At 41.0% G+C, this 17972-nt stretch overlaps 1 protein-coding gene across 1 annotated transcript in view; it reads left to right on the top strand.

Annotated features, from left to right (window-relative positions):
- The first annotated feature begins 339 nt into the window (after window positions 1-339).
- ralgapa2 (Ral GTPase activating protein catalytic subunit alpha 2) overlaps window positions 340-17972 on the top strand; it is a 193705-nt gene continuing 176072 nt past the window's right edge. The window contains exon 1 of the mRNA XM_042333340.1: window positions 340-567. Within this exon, the coding sequence (XP_042189274.1) occupies window positions 462-567 (106 nt within the window). The 5' untranslated portion in view covers window positions 340-461. The remainder of the gene's footprint in view (window positions 568-17972) is intronic.

Raw genomic sequence — 17972 nt, forward strand, 5'->3', positions numbered from 1 at the left:
CCCCACCCCCACACTGTGGAACTCTACCCTGTGCGGAGGGCGCTGTAGAAGTGCAAGCTGCTGCTGTTGTGGTGGTGGTGGGGAGAGCAGAGACCTTGGCCAGGATTCCCAGGTGTCCATGACAGGGGTTGATGACAGAGGGAGGGCGGGGTCCTGCAGGACGTGTGGTGACGTCGCAGATCCCACCCTCTCGAGCCGCACGACGTCAGACGCAGAGCGTCGCGGGTTCGGTTCCGTGTTTACAGACGCAACGCAACGGCCGTCCGTCCGTCCGTCCGGAGGCGGCGGTTGGTGGCGGTTGGGGGAGGGGGTAGCGGCAGCGGCGCGCGAGCCGCGGGTGGGGGAGAGACGGTTGGGCCGGAGACGCGACCAGAGGGGATGCCGAGCGGCGTGTGAAGCAGGGCTGGTGGATACCCGCGGCGCCCGCCCGCCCGCTCGCTTCGCTTCGCTCCGGACCGGGAATGTTTTCCAGAAAGGGCCATGGAGACGTCAAGAAATCTGCACAGAAAGTTCTGGACCCGAAGAAGGACGTGCTGACCCGTCTCAAGCACCTGAGGGCTCTCGTAGGTGAGCGGGCGGGGAGGAGGGTCGCCGCCGCCGCACCGACACCGGCAAACGGTACCGGTGGTGGTGGTCGGGGGTGGGGGGCTGGTCAGGTCAGGTCAGGCCTTCGCGGCGACGGTCCTCTGTAATGGATCGTGTTCTCTCTCTCTCTCTCTCTCTCCTCTTGTGTTTGTTTCTCTCCTGATTCCATACGTGAGCGAAGGCATCAACGCAGGGAGGGCAGGCAGGGCAAGGCAGGCAGGCAGGCAGGGCAAGGCAGGCAGGCAGGGCAAGGCAGGGAGGGAGGGCAAGGCAGGCAGGCAGGGCAAGGCAGGGAGGGAGGGCAAGGCAGGCAGGCAGGGCAAGGCAGGGAGGGAGGGCAAGGCAGGCAGGGCAAGGCAGGGAGGGAGGGCAGGCAGAGCAAGGCAGGGAGGGAGGGCAAGCAGAGCAAGGCAGGGAGGGAGGGCAGGCAGAGCAAGGCAGGGAGGGAGGGGAGGCAGAGCAAGGCAGGGAGGGCAGGCAGAGCAAGGCAGGGAGGGAGGGGAGGCAGAGCAAGGCAGGGAGGGCAGGCAGAGCAAGGCAGGGAGGGAGGGCAGGCAGCAAGGCAGGGAGGGAGGGCAAGGCAGGCAGGGGAGGGCAAGGCAGGCAGGGGAGGGAGGGCAGGCAGAGCAGGGAGGCAGGCAGGGCCGTGTGCGCCCTCCTTCTCTTCCCCCCCCCCCCCCCCCTTTTTCCTCCAACAACCTGCCTTGACTTCCTGTCAAGGTAAAGTGGAGCAATGCCACCAGGGATGCAATTCCAGTTCTTCCTCACCCTCCAGGCCAACCTTCCCCCCCTCCCTCTCTGTCTGTTTCTCTGAATCGGCTGCTCCATTGTAGCTCCGTTGAAAGTGTGCAATGGAAAGATTGTGTGCAATTATAGGGTTCCTCCTTTTTATTGTGAAAAAGTTTTTTTTAATACATTTTTACGCAAATTGCAGTGACGCTCGTGTCCTGTCCCTGAATTGCCTACCTGCTGTTTTGTTTAAAATAGAAGTTGCAGTGTAGGTTAAATTGTTGTAATCTGTGAAATAGGATAGTTTAAGGGTTGTGAAAGAATTGTAGGAAGTGAAATTGCAATGTGTAAAATTAATTTTAGTTGTTGCTTTTGTTGCAGCAAAATGTCTTGAATTTTTTTAAAAAAGCAGATTTATGCTGCTGTATTGTTGATGGGACGTTTCAGAGTCATCTTAGTTTTAATCTTATGTACATTGTTAAACTAGGTCTCTCATATATTTTGGGGAATAGGGAGGGAGGTAATGGAAGGTTGGTCTGGAGGGTCAGATGAAGAACAACAAATTACACTTGTATAGGACCATTCACATCAGAAAGATGCTCCAGGATGCTGGAAGAAGTCACTGGTTCAAGAACTGGTGACTTGAAGTAAATAGTTAATTTTAAACTAAGTTTGTAAAAACATTATGTTGCATTAAATGTTATAAAATGATTACAGTATAGGTGTAGAATTCTTAATGTTCTTGAGATGGTAATATTGAAGTTCAGTATTCCTTATTCATGGAACAGTTAATTTGACGAACGGGCAAATGCTGAAGTTAAGATAGTCTTAAATGATTTCTTGCATTAGACAATATGATGTTTTTCATATAGTATAGTAATATGTATGGTAGTTTCAGATTGTAGATATAATATTATTTTTNAAACCAAGGTTGAAATAGCCCAAGTGAGTTTTTTTNGTGGGAGAAAGAGATAAAGACTGAGGATTTTAAAGTTTAAAATTGAGACTGAAAGTGAATTCATTTTGATGGGATGGGGAAGCAGGGCCTTTCTATTCTTTGCCCATATACAAATAGATACCTCAGTCCTCTATTGAGAATAGAACAATTGGGTGTCAACATTTGTTATTGTGTATCTTTTAATGAGAAATTGCTTTGAACTACTAGAAGTTGCTCATATTTTGTTTCTCGGTAAGATTGTAACACTTCAAAACTATGTTGCGCTAGGTCAATTGAATCTAGAGGTTACAAAGGTAGGGTGTTGATAGTAAAAACAGAAACATGGTTTTATGGGTCAAGAGGCATATTATGACTTGCATTAGTTATGTGTAAACAATTGGCAAATGTCAGGCCTGTGTTTTCTTTTCGTCAGCTGATAGCTGACAGACCCATATTTACTATTAATGCACTTCATGTCCTGTGAGATATCTTTCTGTTTACAAACATCTGTTGTTTGTGTTACTTGAATTATTTGTTTTTAATTTATTTTTAAAAACAGCATAGATACATACCTCTCCCCCCTCCCTCCCTTGCTTGGTGTCCAGCCATATCCCTGTGCAGTGCTCTGAGACCTTACCCAGTGTGAAAGGTGCTATGGAATCCTGTAGCTCAGTGGTTAGAGCACTCGACTTGCAAGTGAGACCTGGGTTCAATTCCCGGCAGGGCGAAACCTTGGGCAAGTTTCCTTACTCCACACGCCTCATAATAATCCCTCAAGAAAAAATAATAATAACAATTTGGTCACTTCAATCCACGCCTGTTTGTGGAACACTGCCGTGCACAATTGGCTGCCGCGTTTCACCCACAAATATATAGTTAATTCACTTTACAGTATATTCTGTAAGACGCTTTGACACGTCTAGAAGACGTGAAAACCCTATATCAAATGCAAGGATTATTATATAAATGTAAATTATTGTTGCTTATTTTAAATTCCATGGCCTTTACATTTATTATATATAAACACTAGTATTCCATGTGCCTTCTTTATGGCTTTGTCTTCTTTTCAAATCTGCACTCCAGTCTCTCCACTCCTTAGAGAAAATTACAATTTAAGGACTCATATTTTTCCTAACATTTGCCACATATTTACACATTTATCATTCTCCTTACCTGCGCTCTAATCTTTCATTCTTCTTTAAAATTTGCCGCACTCCTGTTGATTTTTTTTGTTTTCTTTGGTGTCTGAACATAATCGGTCTTTTGTTAAGGCTAATTTGTATATTATAAGCTATACGTCAAGGAAGGCGAATGTTCAGTGAACTTTTCCTGATGACTACATGTGCAAACCTTTTTTAAGGCGTGTGACTTGAAATTGTATGTTATGCAATAGTGACAGTTTAAGTAGGTCTACAACTGTTTTGCAATAAGGATTTGGGTCAATATTCAATTCCGAATTCTATAGTTTTGTACAATTCTATATTCATTTAATTTGTTGTTTTCAATCAATATAGCTAAAGTCAACTCAGAAACTTAAATGCTGCTTTTCTGTGTATTGACACTTGACAGGAGTTTCTCCCAGTGTCCTAGCTAACAATCCCCAAATTAAAAATTTGGTCATTCACTTCACTTCATTGCTGGTTAGTGGACACTGCTGCGTGCAATTGGCTGCCGTCTTTCGCCCACAAATATGCAGTTAATTAATTTTGCAGTATATTCTGTGAAGCACTTTGAAACGTCTAGAAGACATGAAAAGCGCTATATCAAATGTAAGGATTATTATTATTGCTGTGTGGAGTCCTGTAGCTCAGTGGTTAGAGCACTCGCTTTGCAAGCGAGAGACCTGAGTTCAATTCCAGGCCGGGAGAAACCTTGGGCAAGTTTCCTTACTCCACACGCCTAATAATAATCCCTCCAAAAAAAAACAATAATAAATTGGTCATTTTCAATCTACGACTGTTTGTGGGACATTGCTGTGCGCAATTGGCTGCCGCGTTCGCCCACAAATATACAGTCAATTCACTTTACAGTATATTCTGTGAAGCGCTTTGGGACGTCTAGAAGACCTGAAAAGCGCTATATCAAATGCAAGGATTATTATTATTATATCAGCTGCCATGTTCCCCTACAAGATCCAGTCACTTCATAATGCATTCTGTGAAGCGCTTTGAGAAAGTCTCTTTACATAAATCGTGCTATATCAAATTCAAGTTTTTTTTTATTATTTTAAGGTGTAGAAACTATTCAGTGTTTAAAAATATTATCTAACGTTGTCCATGATCAATAGCGGTTTATATTTATATAGTACCTTTCACCTTGAGAGGAGACTCAAAATGCTTCACACAATTAGAGCTGGGAGAGGTGTGGGGGGGGCAAAGGGGTGAGGAAAGATGACCATAATACAAAGCTAGGAATCGTAGTAAACGGTGAAGAGGATAGTAGCAGACTGCAGGAAGACTTAGACAGACTGGTAAAATGGACAGACAATTGGCAGATTAAATTTAATGGGGAGAAATGCGAAATGATACATTTTGGGAGGAAGGATGAGGAGAGGCAATGTAAGGTAGATGGTACTATTTTAAAGGGGGTGCAGGAGCAGAGAGACCTGGGGATTCGCATAAGCAAATCTTTGAAGGTGGCAGGTAGATAAAAGCTATTTTTTAAAAAAAACATACAGGATCCTTGGCTTTATAAATAGGGGCACAGAATACCAAAGTAAGTAGATTATGATGAACCTTTCTAAAACACTGGTTAGGCCTCAACTAGAGTACTGTGTTCAGTTATGGGCACCACACTTTAGGAAGGATGTCAAGGCCTTGGAGAGGGTGCAAAGGAGATTTACCAGGATGGTACCAGGAATGAGGGACTTGAGTTATGTGGAGAGACTAGAGAAGCTAGGATTGTTCTCCTTGGAGCAGAGAAGGTTAAAGGGAGATTTAATGGAGGTGTTCAAAATTATGAGGGGATTTGATAGAGTGAACAGGGAGAAACTATTTCCACTGGCAGATGGATCGGTAACCAGAGGACACAGATTTAAAATAGTTGTCAAAAGAACTAGAGGGGAGATGAGGAGAAATGTTTTGAGTGAGTTGTTTGGCTCTGGAATGCACTACCTGAAAGGGTGGTGGAAGCAGATTCAATAACAGCTTTCATGAGAGAAGTGCATAGATATTTAGGAAAGACAAATTTGCAAGGCTATGGGGAGAGAGTGAGGGAGTGGGATTAATTTGGATAGCTCTTTCAAAGAGCTGGCACAGGCAACTTGGGCCAATGGCCCAATTCTGTGCATGAATAATTGTACGATTCTAAGACTCCTTTTCTGCACTCTACATTTCTATTTGTATTTTTTATGAAATGAGGAATGATGGAACAAAGTAAAAGTTACTTTTTCTGTTACCAGGGCAGGTTGAACATGCTTAGGTATTGATAAACTCTCCACACCGTACCAGAATCATCTGACCCCAATCATGTTGGCAAACATCTTGTTGTGTGATACTTAACCCATGTTAGTCATCCTGTAGAATCTTCTGAGTGAAATTCCCCGTTATTGCTGAATTAAGGCATTTTTATGCTGTGAGGCACATCTGTTTGGAATGGGATTAAGACTGCTCAAAGGCATTTCACATAGGAGCCAATACAGAACACTCATTTGATGGGCTGAATTTGTTTCCAGATCCCAGAGGTGGATATATATTTTTTAAATCATTTAAAATGAATTATGTAGTCTGAATGTCTGTACAGTTGCTATTTTCTCTCGGACCAACAATAATTTGTTTTCTGCTGGTCCTCACCTGGATTCAAATCAGGAAAAAGTGCTAATTTCCAGAATAGTACCTCCTTTCAAGGAGCAATTGATATAGATTAATTTCCAGATTAGTACTTCCTTTCAAGGAGCAACTGATATAGATTAAATTGAACCAACTTTGAAAAGTTTTAAAGCTTTTTGGTTACCTGCGTAAAATTGTCATTAAGGTCTTTTAATTCAATGACCTACTTGTTAACTGATATAAATATCAGTGGCATACTACTTGTGAAAAAAGATAGAATTTCATCAGCGGTTGCTTTTAAAACCCTCCAGCTTCTCATAGTTCATTGATAAATTTTGCTTTGCTTTTCATTATGACTGTGGGTCTTGATGAACAAAAATAGTAATCAAGTTACTGATTCTATGATAAATATTATCCACTATAAGAACTTTACATATTTCCTTCCACATAAGGTGGGGGGAAAGAGTGGTGAAGAAAAGAAAATTATATTTAGCACCCAGAAACATAAAGAGGTCGACATTTTTGAGTAATGTTCATCCTTGAAAAACTGAAACATTCAAAACTAATTTATAGCATTTCTTCCTCTACACTTCCCCCTGAAAAGGCATACCGATTGAACAAAATAAGACTGTTTCTTGTGTATTTTTTAATTATAATTTCTCCGTTCTTCTGGGAAGAATCCTGCCCATCCATTGGCAAGATTGGAAATAGTGAGGTAATTCTTCTCTCATTTAAACTAAGTTAAAATAAGTCTTGTCCATTAAAACCTCTTTAAAAAACGTTCATGGTGTGATATATTTGACAAGATAATATACCCAAGAGGAATATAGATAAAGGACACAGAGGTAGGTCCATTGTCATGTTGAAAGTTTATGGAGAGCAAAAAGAGATCCATTCTAATTTGGAGGTAAAATCTATCTTGCATGTTCGCTTTTACCAGCCCTTTTATTTGGTATGAGATTCATGTTTATATTAAAGGATGTAGGAACAATATTGTTGTAATGGAAGCGGATACAGTATTTTAATATCTATTGTCTCTTTTAAAGTTAATGCATTTTTCTTTTATTCAGGCTTCTGTGGAAAGCAACAATCTGATCAACTTTGTAATTACATTTTTTTAGAATGTATATCTGACAACTTGCCGACCTTGAAGTAAAATGAGCCAATCTATAATGGTCTACATAACATTGAATAAATAGCAAAAATTTCCAGTGGCATGCAGCAGTAGTTATTTTGTATTTTATCGGAACATTTTGCTGAATTTGTTGGCTTGATTAGTGTTGTACCCATCCTTGGACTGTACATTGTTATCTTGAGTCAACTGGTGCCTTCAGGGCATGTACGTTTTTCCGCTAGGCATTCTATCTGTAAAGCACACTTGCATTCACTAAAAATACTACAAGTTTATACCTATTATATTGTAGTTTATGCCCACGGGGACCTTGATTGGACATTGACTCTAAATTTATAAAGAATAGGTTATAATGTCAACCTTTAGTTGCTAAATCGGCTATTCTTCTTTGCAGCTACCTTATTTAGGATAATGAAAATGTTTTTGTCTGCAATTCCTGAACCTTTTGAATCCTCCTAATTATGGATGATTTGTCTCCTAAATGCTAATATAAAGCAGCAAGTACCTGGAGTTGGCCATCAGTCAATTCTGATCCTAAGTGTAGAAAATCAGAAGGGTTGTTACTTTCAGAACTTGGATGAAATGAAACAATATATAGAAACTGCCATTGGAGAAACATTATAAAGCTGTCATTTTCTGATTGTGGTAGGGATTCTCTTTAAATAAAAAAGAGCAGAGGTCTGAATTTCACCTTCCTGTCAAACTAAACAATATATTTCAACTGATCAGCCTGCTTCCTGTGCTAAAAAGTTGTAGGCTTCTCAGTGGTCAGGTTGTGACGGATATCACTTAGTATGTTGTGTGTTCCGCATGTGCAGACTCTGCACAGGAAGTTCTACTTAAATTACTGACGCTTCCGGAGTGTAGATGGCATGTGCACAATGGGCAAGAAGTGACGTCAGCAGCGACCTGATGACTGGAAGTTGGTTATTTTCTCCCTCTTCACTTATAACTCAGTCAGTGAGACGTAGGGCCCACCCTGCTTCATTATAGCACTGTTTCCATGGATTAATCCGCACAAGATTATACTTTAATTTCAAACATAGCATTTTCCAACTTTGCAGTGCTATGAATGAAGAAAATCCTTCCAGCCGTTTGCAGAATTCTCACCTTAACTTTGTATTATTTAGCAATAAACATTTAATTTCAGGTAGTGTGCTGTCATGGAAGATGTTAATTTTTTTCTATAACTTTATTGCAAATAGGTTGTCATCTATAGCATCTGCATATCTTGTCAGGAGCAGAAAACTAGCTACTAATGTAGAAAAGTATCTTTTTATACTGGAGCAAAAGAGGAGTTGGGCAGTGAGGGCAGGAATGATGAGGGAATGCCTCGGGTTACAAGGGAAAATCTTACAAGAAAATGATATGTTTGATAAAGAACAAATGCTAAAATATACTACAATAAATTAGAGAATGAAAAGCTAAATAATATATTTTACATTAGTGATAGGAACATGCAAAATTAGAAGCACAGACGTTAAAGGAAATGTGTGATGAAATTTAAACAACAAGTGTGGTTAACTGGGAGATTAAAAGTGATAAATTCAAAGTCTTAGAAGAGACAAGGATAAGAAAAGTGAAGTGATGATATGGAAAAGGGGATATTGAATCTGTAGAACTAAAATTATGTGACCTTGATGCAGCAGTAGAAAATGGCAAGATATCAAGTACAATAAAAGAACGTGGCAGTTGGTTGTTTATAGACTTAAAGAAGAAATTAATAAAAAATTGCAACAATCTAATATGTGTTACTTATCAATAAAATTAAATATAGGTTGGCAGAAAATGTACCTCAATAACAACAATCAACTTCCTGCAATTTTCCACATTTCCCCCCAAAATTTCCCTGCAACTTTTGGCAAGTATTTCTGCACTTTTCTAGTGCCCCAGGTATTGGCTAGAAAAATAAAGTAAAGCTGAATGGGCAGGGTGAGGGGAGGGAGGGCCATGTTTCTGGATGTGATGCTGAACTTGTTCTCTGTTTAGGTTGGTGAACTGTTGATGTCATTGGAGGCTTTTCTGGATCTAATCTAGACCAATGGCCAGGTATACTGCATGAGGGAATCGTCTGGAATTCAGGGATCACATGTTTTCAGAATTCGAATGTTATTGCAGATATGTAGAAAAGGAGTATGCCATAAAATTACTGCTCTTGAAAAGAACTGACTTCAAGAGATAATAAAATTAGTTTCAATTGGTTTCAAACATAAAAAAGGTTGGGAATTACAGTAGAAAATATTTCAAGGAATGGTTATCGAGACTACAATAGAAATTCATTACAACTACATTAAAATGTAGTGAAGAGAAATCTGAGCCAGTTTGGTAAATTGGGATGTGAAAAGCAGCATTGGGGAATAAACAGAAGGCTTTTTAAACATTCAATAAATCTACCAGATAGAATTAATTGTGTTAAACCTCTGGTTCCTTGCAATTAATCTCTCTCCATCTTCAAAAGTTTCTGTTTACAGCCATGCTCTGTTCCCTGTTTGTAAACCAACATTTATGTGTTGCTTGCCTCCATTCCGTGGTTCTTTACCTTATATCAGGGTGGTCCAACTGGCAGCTCGTGGTCCACATTCAGCCCAGGGGTGATTTCATCTGGCACCGTGTGTCTGGAGCCCAGGCTTGGACTAACCCGGCATGAAAAACAGAGGTGTGAGGCGGCAGATAGCAGCAAAACCTATCAATCACTTTCGAACTGATAACAGGAGAGATGAACACAGACAAACAGACAGAGAAGAGAGAGACGCACACGCGCCGACACAGATGCAGAGATGCATGCAGGCCCACACACAGGTTTAGAGAAACTCATGGGCCGTGCACATGGGTGCAGAGACAGAGATCTACCTAGTTGCTGGCTGTATTATTGTTTTAAAATTTGTATGAATTTTTACATTGCCTATTTAAAGTTTGCATTGTAGCTTAAATGTAGTGACAATAAATGATGCAGTTGCATAATTTGAAGCAGGTTCTCTATATGATTCTTATGGGTTATGTTTCTGGGAGAGAAACACAAAAATATTGCTTCTATGGTCCCATTTCTCTAATCTGGCATTCTGCCATCAGCAGCCAAAAGGTTAAAATAATTAAGTTTTTCAATAACTTTTTTAAAAAAAATAGACAAGGCAATAAAACCTTTAATGTAAAGACAACAACAAATTATACCTTTCACATGAGGAGGAAGACGCAAGGCGCTTGACTGAGTGATTTGGACCCGAGCTGGGAGTTGGGATCAGGAGTGGTGGAGAGCAAGGAAGTAGGAGGGCGACCGAAGAGGAGGGTCTTGAGACGGGCCTTGAGGAGCTGAGGGAGGGAGGCGAAGGGACTGGGATGGAATTCCATTGGGTGAAAAACATCTTCGGTATATTTTCAAATATTTGTGCAGCAAACAAAGGGCAAAAAATAATTGTGTTTTGGTAAAATTTAGGCAGGGTTGAAACTTTCTTCATGCTCATTTTTCCTGTGGAAGTGGTGGGTAAGTTTCTTCAATCCAGGAATAACAAGAAACATTTTAAATAACATGCTTATACAAAGTATGTAATGAAGTACCTCCTCTGGACAATTTGCAACCATGACTCTTAAAAGAAATTGAGGTCTGGATTTAGTGAGAGGTTGTTGAGCATTAGAAATGCTAAGCATGTCTGGAAATTAAGTTTGACAAGATTCCACTTAGATTCCATTTAGATTATTTAATGTCAAAGATAAGGAAGGCCGAGCAAGCATTGGATAAAATATAATTGACTTAAAACAGAACACCCTCCTGCAACCATTAGCAGATTTTCAAATTGGAAAGTAATTACGTGCAAGATCTCATAGAGGTCAGTTTGAGCAAATTTTAATATAAACAACTTCAAAGAGGGTATTCTAAGCAAAATCTCCTAAGTTTCCAGATGTCAAAAAGAGAAAGCAGAGAAAATAATGAACAACATTTGAATTGCATTGAGAGAGATTTGAATTCTTAAGTTAACTAAGTTGCTGATGTGGTTCAATATGGGTAAATGTAAAATAATTAGTGTGGAGGCAAGGAATGGGAAAAAAAGCAAGCATGTTTTAAATTGAAGAATCTTGCAAGGTGCTGATCAAGAAAGGGCATGTTTCTTGTGGATAAATCTTTCAAATAGACTAGTGATTGGCTGAAATAAAAAGGCAAATTGTGTATTGTTCTGAGTATAAGACAATCTCAGTTAACTTATAAGACAACCACACTTTTGCATCCTCGCTTTAATAGTTATATTTGGAAAAGAAAGTAGAAACTATAATGGGAATTGTAGAGCACTGAATACTTTTCATACGATTTAGAAAAATATTATTAAAATTATCCTATTCACAATGATAACATGTTTTTCCTAAATTTACAATATTAGCATATGGAGTATTCTCCATGGCTGTTATAACAGAAATTGCACAAAATTTTTTTTTCTGACTTTCTCCTCCCTCACTTCTCCCTCTCTCTCTGACTCTGTTAATTCACGTGCCTAGGAACCGCTCATGCATGCAATTCTCACGCAGGCAATTGGATTTGTTTTGCAGGTTTCACCCTCTTAAGGTTATATTGGCTATGGCTAATTTGAGAATGTAAAGCGAGTAGAGATTTAGAAAATGTAATTTAGGGGGAAAAATTAGATGTTTTATATTTAGGAAGATACTGGAATCCATTAGTGAGGGGAAAGAGTAAAAAAATTAAAAGAGCATGTTATTGGTGTGTAAAGTATTGGTCAGCTGCCACCTGGCATACTGTGTGCAGTTCAAATGGCTATTGATACAAAGTATATTATTGCTCTTGAGAGTGTACAATGAGATCAACCAAGGTGATTTTGGGTATTAGGAATTTAAGTTCGGAGAACAGGATAAAGAGGTTAATTGTATTTTGCTTGGAAAATAGATTTTGAAGCTAGCCAGTTGGCTGATTTAATCCAGGCCAACTTTCACTTGAGGGTTCAAGTACCAGGGATACACTTTTAAAAAATTAGGAAGTTAAGAATGAGGAAGGATATTCGGTAGAATATTTTTTATGCAGCTGTTTATTTTGAAATCCTTGCTTTTGTCACGTCCAGGCTTGACTCTCTTTTCGCTGGAGTTTCCAACTCTTCCCTCCACAAGCAGCAGGCTATTCAGGATTCTACAGCTTGTGTTGTCTCCTGTACTAGGCTTTTGTGAGCTTATCACCTCTACGCCTGCTTAGCTCCACTGGCTCCCCATTCCCTCAGAAGATCGAGTTCAAGATCCTCATCCTCACTTTTAAAGCCCTCTATGGTCTTGCCCTTCCTATGCCTATGACTTTCTGAAACCTTACCAGCTTGCCCGCTCCATCTACTTGGCTAGCCCTGGCATTCTTTGTGTCCCTCGCCCTGCCCATCTCCATCAGTGGTCGGGACCTAAGCCTTTCTGCCCCCACTCTCTGGAACTCCACACTGGAGTCCTTTCATCTCACCCTTGTCTTTCCTCTCCCCACCCTTGTTGGATCCCACCCCCAGCTCTAGTGCCTAGCCAGGACTGTCAAGGGCCTTGGGAGGTCCTCCCTGATGTGAAAGGCACCATAAATGTAAAATTGTACTGTGTGGCATTGTTAATTTCCATTTAAGTACCACTGCTAGTTTTTGAGACTTGCTCAAACTAACTTTGAATTGTGACAATTTGATTAATTCCATTATATCTAATTTGAACTATTTTTCCCAGTTCACATCAGGATGTAAATTAATGCAAAGTGTATTGAACATGACAGTGATCTCTTGAATATACCAAAACTCAACCTGTAATTCCTGCGATTGAATACAGTTAGCGCGCATGCGGTGACGGGTCAGGATGTCATTTCCCACGGTTCAAGGCAGCCGTGGAGCCCTGTAGCTCAATGGTTAGAACACTCCCCTCACAAGCAAGAGACCTGGGTTCGATTCCCAACAGGGTGAAACCTTGGACAAATTTCCTTACTCCACACGCCTGGTAATAATCCCTCAAAGAAAAAAAGATAATAAATTGGTCACTTTAATCCATGATTGCTTGTGGGACACTGCTGTGTACAATTGGCTGTTGTGTTTTGCCCACAGATGTACAGCCAATTCACTTTACAGTATATTCTGTGAAGCGCTTTGAGATGTCTAGAAGACATGAAAAAGCACTATATCAAATGCAAGTATTATTATTAAGTGCCGGAGTAATGGAGGGTTATGGGAGCGGAGTTACAAATTAGGATGTGATTAATTCGAGAAGTGCAAATAAATCTAAATGATTTGGATAGGAAACTGAATGGGACTCAAGCGAATGTACGACTTAGGTGATTATATGATCTATACATAAAAATAAGATTTGTGCGAGTTTTACTGAAGTATGCTGACGTTTCCAAGTAAAAGTTGCAGTTAGTGCTGCAAAAGTTAAATATTTATACCTGTTGGGTAAAGATTAATAGAAAAAACGATACCATGAAGAATAAAGTTAAATATCTTACAAATTGTTGCTGCTAAAAGTTTGGAATTATCTTAGTTTGAGGCTTAATTCTTCGACTTTTGTACCTTTTGGCCTTTGACCATTCACATCCTTTTGTAAATATACTTACATTTTGTGCAGCTTGCATTTAATTTCTGTCGAGAAGATTCCTGTGCATCCACTTTTAGATCAAGAGTGAAGAGCACTACTTTTCCACATTTTGTAAAGTAGGGTTGTATAATTTAATGTTGCTGGCATTGCTGCAACTGGTCTCTATTCCCAGTTATCCTTCCTACTCCACATCCGGTCCCTGACCAAGACTGCCTTTCTCCACCTCTGCCACATCGTCTGCTTTCACCCCTATTTTACTTCAAACCCTTCTGAAACCTGAGTTCATGCACTCCTCACCTGTCTTCACACCTCCATTATAAATCAGGTCCAAATGATACAAAACTCTTCTACCCATGTCCTCCTCCATCATCTTATTTCTTGTCTGGCTTCACTGGATCCTGTTGCAAAATGGATCGATTTCAAAATCCTCTCTTACTTACAGATCACTTCACACCCTGGCACCTTCCTATTCTCCCCCACTCTGCTATTCACTACCTTCACTCAGCTGGCTCGGATCTTCTGCATATCCCTTGTCCCCTCTGCTCCACCACTGCTGATCATGCTTTCAACCACAATGCCGTGAATCTCTGGAACTCCGTGCCGCAATCTCTCCGTCTTGCCTCTTCTTTACCCATTTTCAAATCACACCTGAAGACTTTCCTCATTGACTGTCTTTTGATCACCTCACTCTCTTTCCAGCTCAGCATCAAACTACATCGCTGTTAAGCGCTTTGAGACGCTACCCATGTTGAAGGGTGCTATAAATTGAAGTTGTGTTTTTTGCTCTCATAATTGTCATAACATAGTATATGAAGCTTTTCCAATGGCTCCATTTTTATGTGGATCAGATTTGATCCTGCTCTAGGCCACAATGGTATTTGGAAACATTGGTCTCAGTGGAACAGAAGAAACACATCAGTCAGGATTCCTGTTTTGTTGGCTATCCAGCATCCCCTTTCTGTGGGTATATTGAGTGAGGATAATCAGGTTTATGTGGCCAGGTACAGTGGAATCCGCTTTTGCCAGACTCTGGTTAACCCAAAACATCAGGTAAATCGAACAAAGCACCCGACTCTGATTCATTTGTACTCTTACCTATTCTAGTACCTTGGTTGATTCGGACGAAAATCCAGTTACTCCAGACAAAATGCCGCACTAGTCGCTGCTGAATGTACTCACTTGGGCCTTCTGTGGGTCCAGTGCCTCCAATCAGCCATGAGAAACTCCCAGATGTAGATGGAAGGAGTCCAATTGCGATTGACAGTGGATTCCAGCCCTTCACAAGTGACTGGAATTGGGCTGTCAATCATTGGCGGAGGAATGGGGAAGAACAAGGGAGGGAAATTGCAATATAAAAAGGATATTGCAGTGATTGAGAGGCTACCAAAATGATTGAGGGGTTGGAGGTTCTGGACTACAAGAAGCGATTAGGTAAACCGGACATGTTCAAACTGGAGAAGAGAAGATTGAGGGGCAATATGAATATGGTCTTTAAGATTCTGAAGAGACTAACTGTAGACCATGATAAGGTGTTTTATCTTTTATCTGTTTTATCTTGTACTAAACAGTCAACCCAGAGGACACAGCATGCGATTGAAGGGGTGTAAATTCAGAACAAATCTGCAGTGACACTATTTCAGTGAGCGGGTTTTAAACTTATGGAACAGGCTCCTTAGGGAGACAGTGGAAGTAGAAAGTGTTGGTGTTTCAAGTACAAATGAGATAGATTTCTGCTAGAAAATAATATCTCGGGATACAGTATATAGTTTGGGACATAACATGTCAAGCAACTACCAGGATGCTGGAAGGTGAACTGGAGCAAGTTCTTGTGTTCTCCTCCACCTTGGAGGAGTTTCATCTTGTGTAGGTGAAACTCCTTCATGGTACATTATACTTGTGCAGGAATGCCAAGAATTCTATAATAATCCTTGCATTTGATATAGTGCTTTTCATGTCTTCTAGACGTCTCAAAGCTCGTCACAGAATATACTGTAAAGTGAATTGACTGTATTTGTGGGTGAAACGTGGCAGCCAGTTGTGCACAGCAGTGTCCCACAAACAGTCATGTATTGAAGTGACCAATTTCTTTTTCTTGCTTTTTTTTTCTTGAGGGATTATTATCAGGAGTGTGGAGTAAGGAAACTTGCCTAAGTTTTCGCCCTGCCGGGAATCGAATCCAGGTCTCTTGCTTGTGAGGCCACTGAGCTACAGGACTCCACAATTTCTATTTGAGAAAGAACTGCTGTTCCTGTTCTACTAATGGATTATTTTATACAATATGAAGTGCTAACCACATAGTTCAATTTTCCAGTCTCTTCATTCATCTTGGTTCATAAGCTGTTTTGTCAATAATTTTCATTGGCAGTAATATTTTTTTTAACTTTTGATGTATTGTATGGGCGATTGCTGATACGGATGTTGTGAATCTTAACAAAGGGAGGAAATCTGTTCTTGTACTTGGCTGGGATTATCACATTGTCTGTGTTTTGGTACCTTTGCCAATGACACTAAATTCCTTTTGGGCGTACTTTCTAAATTGTTGTGATCTTGCCGGTGTTTATGTTCAATCTTTGAAGTGTATTGCTCAACTACTGTTTTTTCTAACAAAAAACCATGGAAACTGCGCATACTTGAATTTCTGTTCACCTTTCAAAATATGTAGGGTCATTTGCTAAATCTTAACTTCTTGTTTGGTTTGCCCCCTCCTGAGGCATTGGATATGTTCCATGGATGCCAACAAACTTTGTAACTTTGGACCTGTGGCTGTACATCAGTTCTAACCATTCTTGATTCTGATTTTAAGGCTATGCCCTCTTGTCATGGATCCATCTACCAAATCTGTAATTTCCTTGCATTATTTTAAATGCTTTAAGTAAATTGCCCTTTAATCTTATCTACTTTGAAGGATATAACCTCTTGTCAACCAGCCGCCTATCATAGCTAAGCCTGTCATCATAGTTAAACCCCTTCAACCCAGGGATTAAACTGTTGATTGTTTCAGCCTGGCATAGGTGTTAGTAAGACTCACCACTGACTCAGAAGGTTGTGTTCCAGATTCGCATTAGAGCTCAGTCTAGGCTGGTACTCCAATGCCATTCTAGAGGTGTATTGCATTGTTAGAGATTTGTCCTTCAGATGAAATGTTAAAACTGATGTCCCATCTGCCTGTTCAAGTGAATATTAAAGATCCTATGGAATCATTCAAAAAAGTGAAAGTAGTTTTTCCTGCTGTCTCCAACAATAGTCGACAAATTACTTTTGTATAGCGCCTTTCATATCATAGTGGAGTCCTGTAGCTCAGTGGTTAGAGCACTCGCTTTGCAAGTGAGAGACCTGAGTTCAATTCCAGGCAGAGGGCGAAACCTTGGGCATGTTTCCTTACTCCACACAGAGCCTAATAATAATCCCTCCAAAACCCAAAACAATAATAAATTGGTCATTTTCAATCTACGACTGTTTGTGGGACATTGCTGTGCGCAATTGGCTGCCGCGTTCGCCCACAAATATACAGTCAATTCACTTTACAGTGTGTTCTGTGAAGCGCTTTGGGACGTCCTCCTGACGTGAAAAGCGCTATATCAAATGCAAGGATTATTATTATTATTATATCAGGAGGACGTCTCAAGGTGCTGGACAGTCAAGGATTTGGATCTGAGCAGGGGGTTGGGATCGGTGAGGGGGGGGGGGGGAGGGCAGGGAGGGTAGGGATAGGAGGGTGGCCGAATGAGTGGTTGAAGTTGAGAGTCTTGAGACATGCTTTTAAGGAGGCAAGGGAGGGAGCAAGACTAAGTGACTGTGGGATGGAGTTCCAAAGGGTGGGGGAAGAGAAGCTGAAGGCCCGACCTCCGAGGCTGGGGATGTGGAGCAGTTGATTTTGGATTTAGCAGGTCACAGAGTAGGAAGGAGCAAGACCTGGAGGGCTTTGAAAGTGAGGATTTTGAACTGTGTCCTCTGGTGGATGGGGAACCTGTGGAGCTGGGCGAGGGGTGGGTGTGACGGGGTCATGGAGCCTGGTGCGGGAAAGAAACGTGATGCAGAGTTCTGGATGATCTGCAGCTTGTGGAGGTAAGGGTTGGGAAGGTCGAGAAGCAGGGAGTTGGCATAGTTGAGCCTAGGTGTAATAAATATGTGGATGAGGGTTTCAGCAGCCTTAGGGGAGAGGCAGTGGCGGAGCCAGGCGATGTTGGGGAAGACAGAGCGCATCATGGCACGGATGTGGGATAGAAAGAACAATTGAGGGTCAAACCAGCTGCCAAGGTACCAGACTGGCTCAGTGAGGTGGAGTGTT

This window comes from Callorhinchus milii, unplaced genomic scaffold (assembly GCF_018977255.1).
Source record: "Callorhinchus milii isolate IMCB2004 unplaced genomic scaffold, IMCB_Cmil_1.0 Scaffold3, whole genome shotgun sequence".
NCBI classification, from domain to species: domain Eukaryota; kingdom Metazoa; phylum Chordata; class Chondrichthyes; order Chimaeriformes; family Callorhinchidae; genus Callorhinchus; species Callorhinchus milii.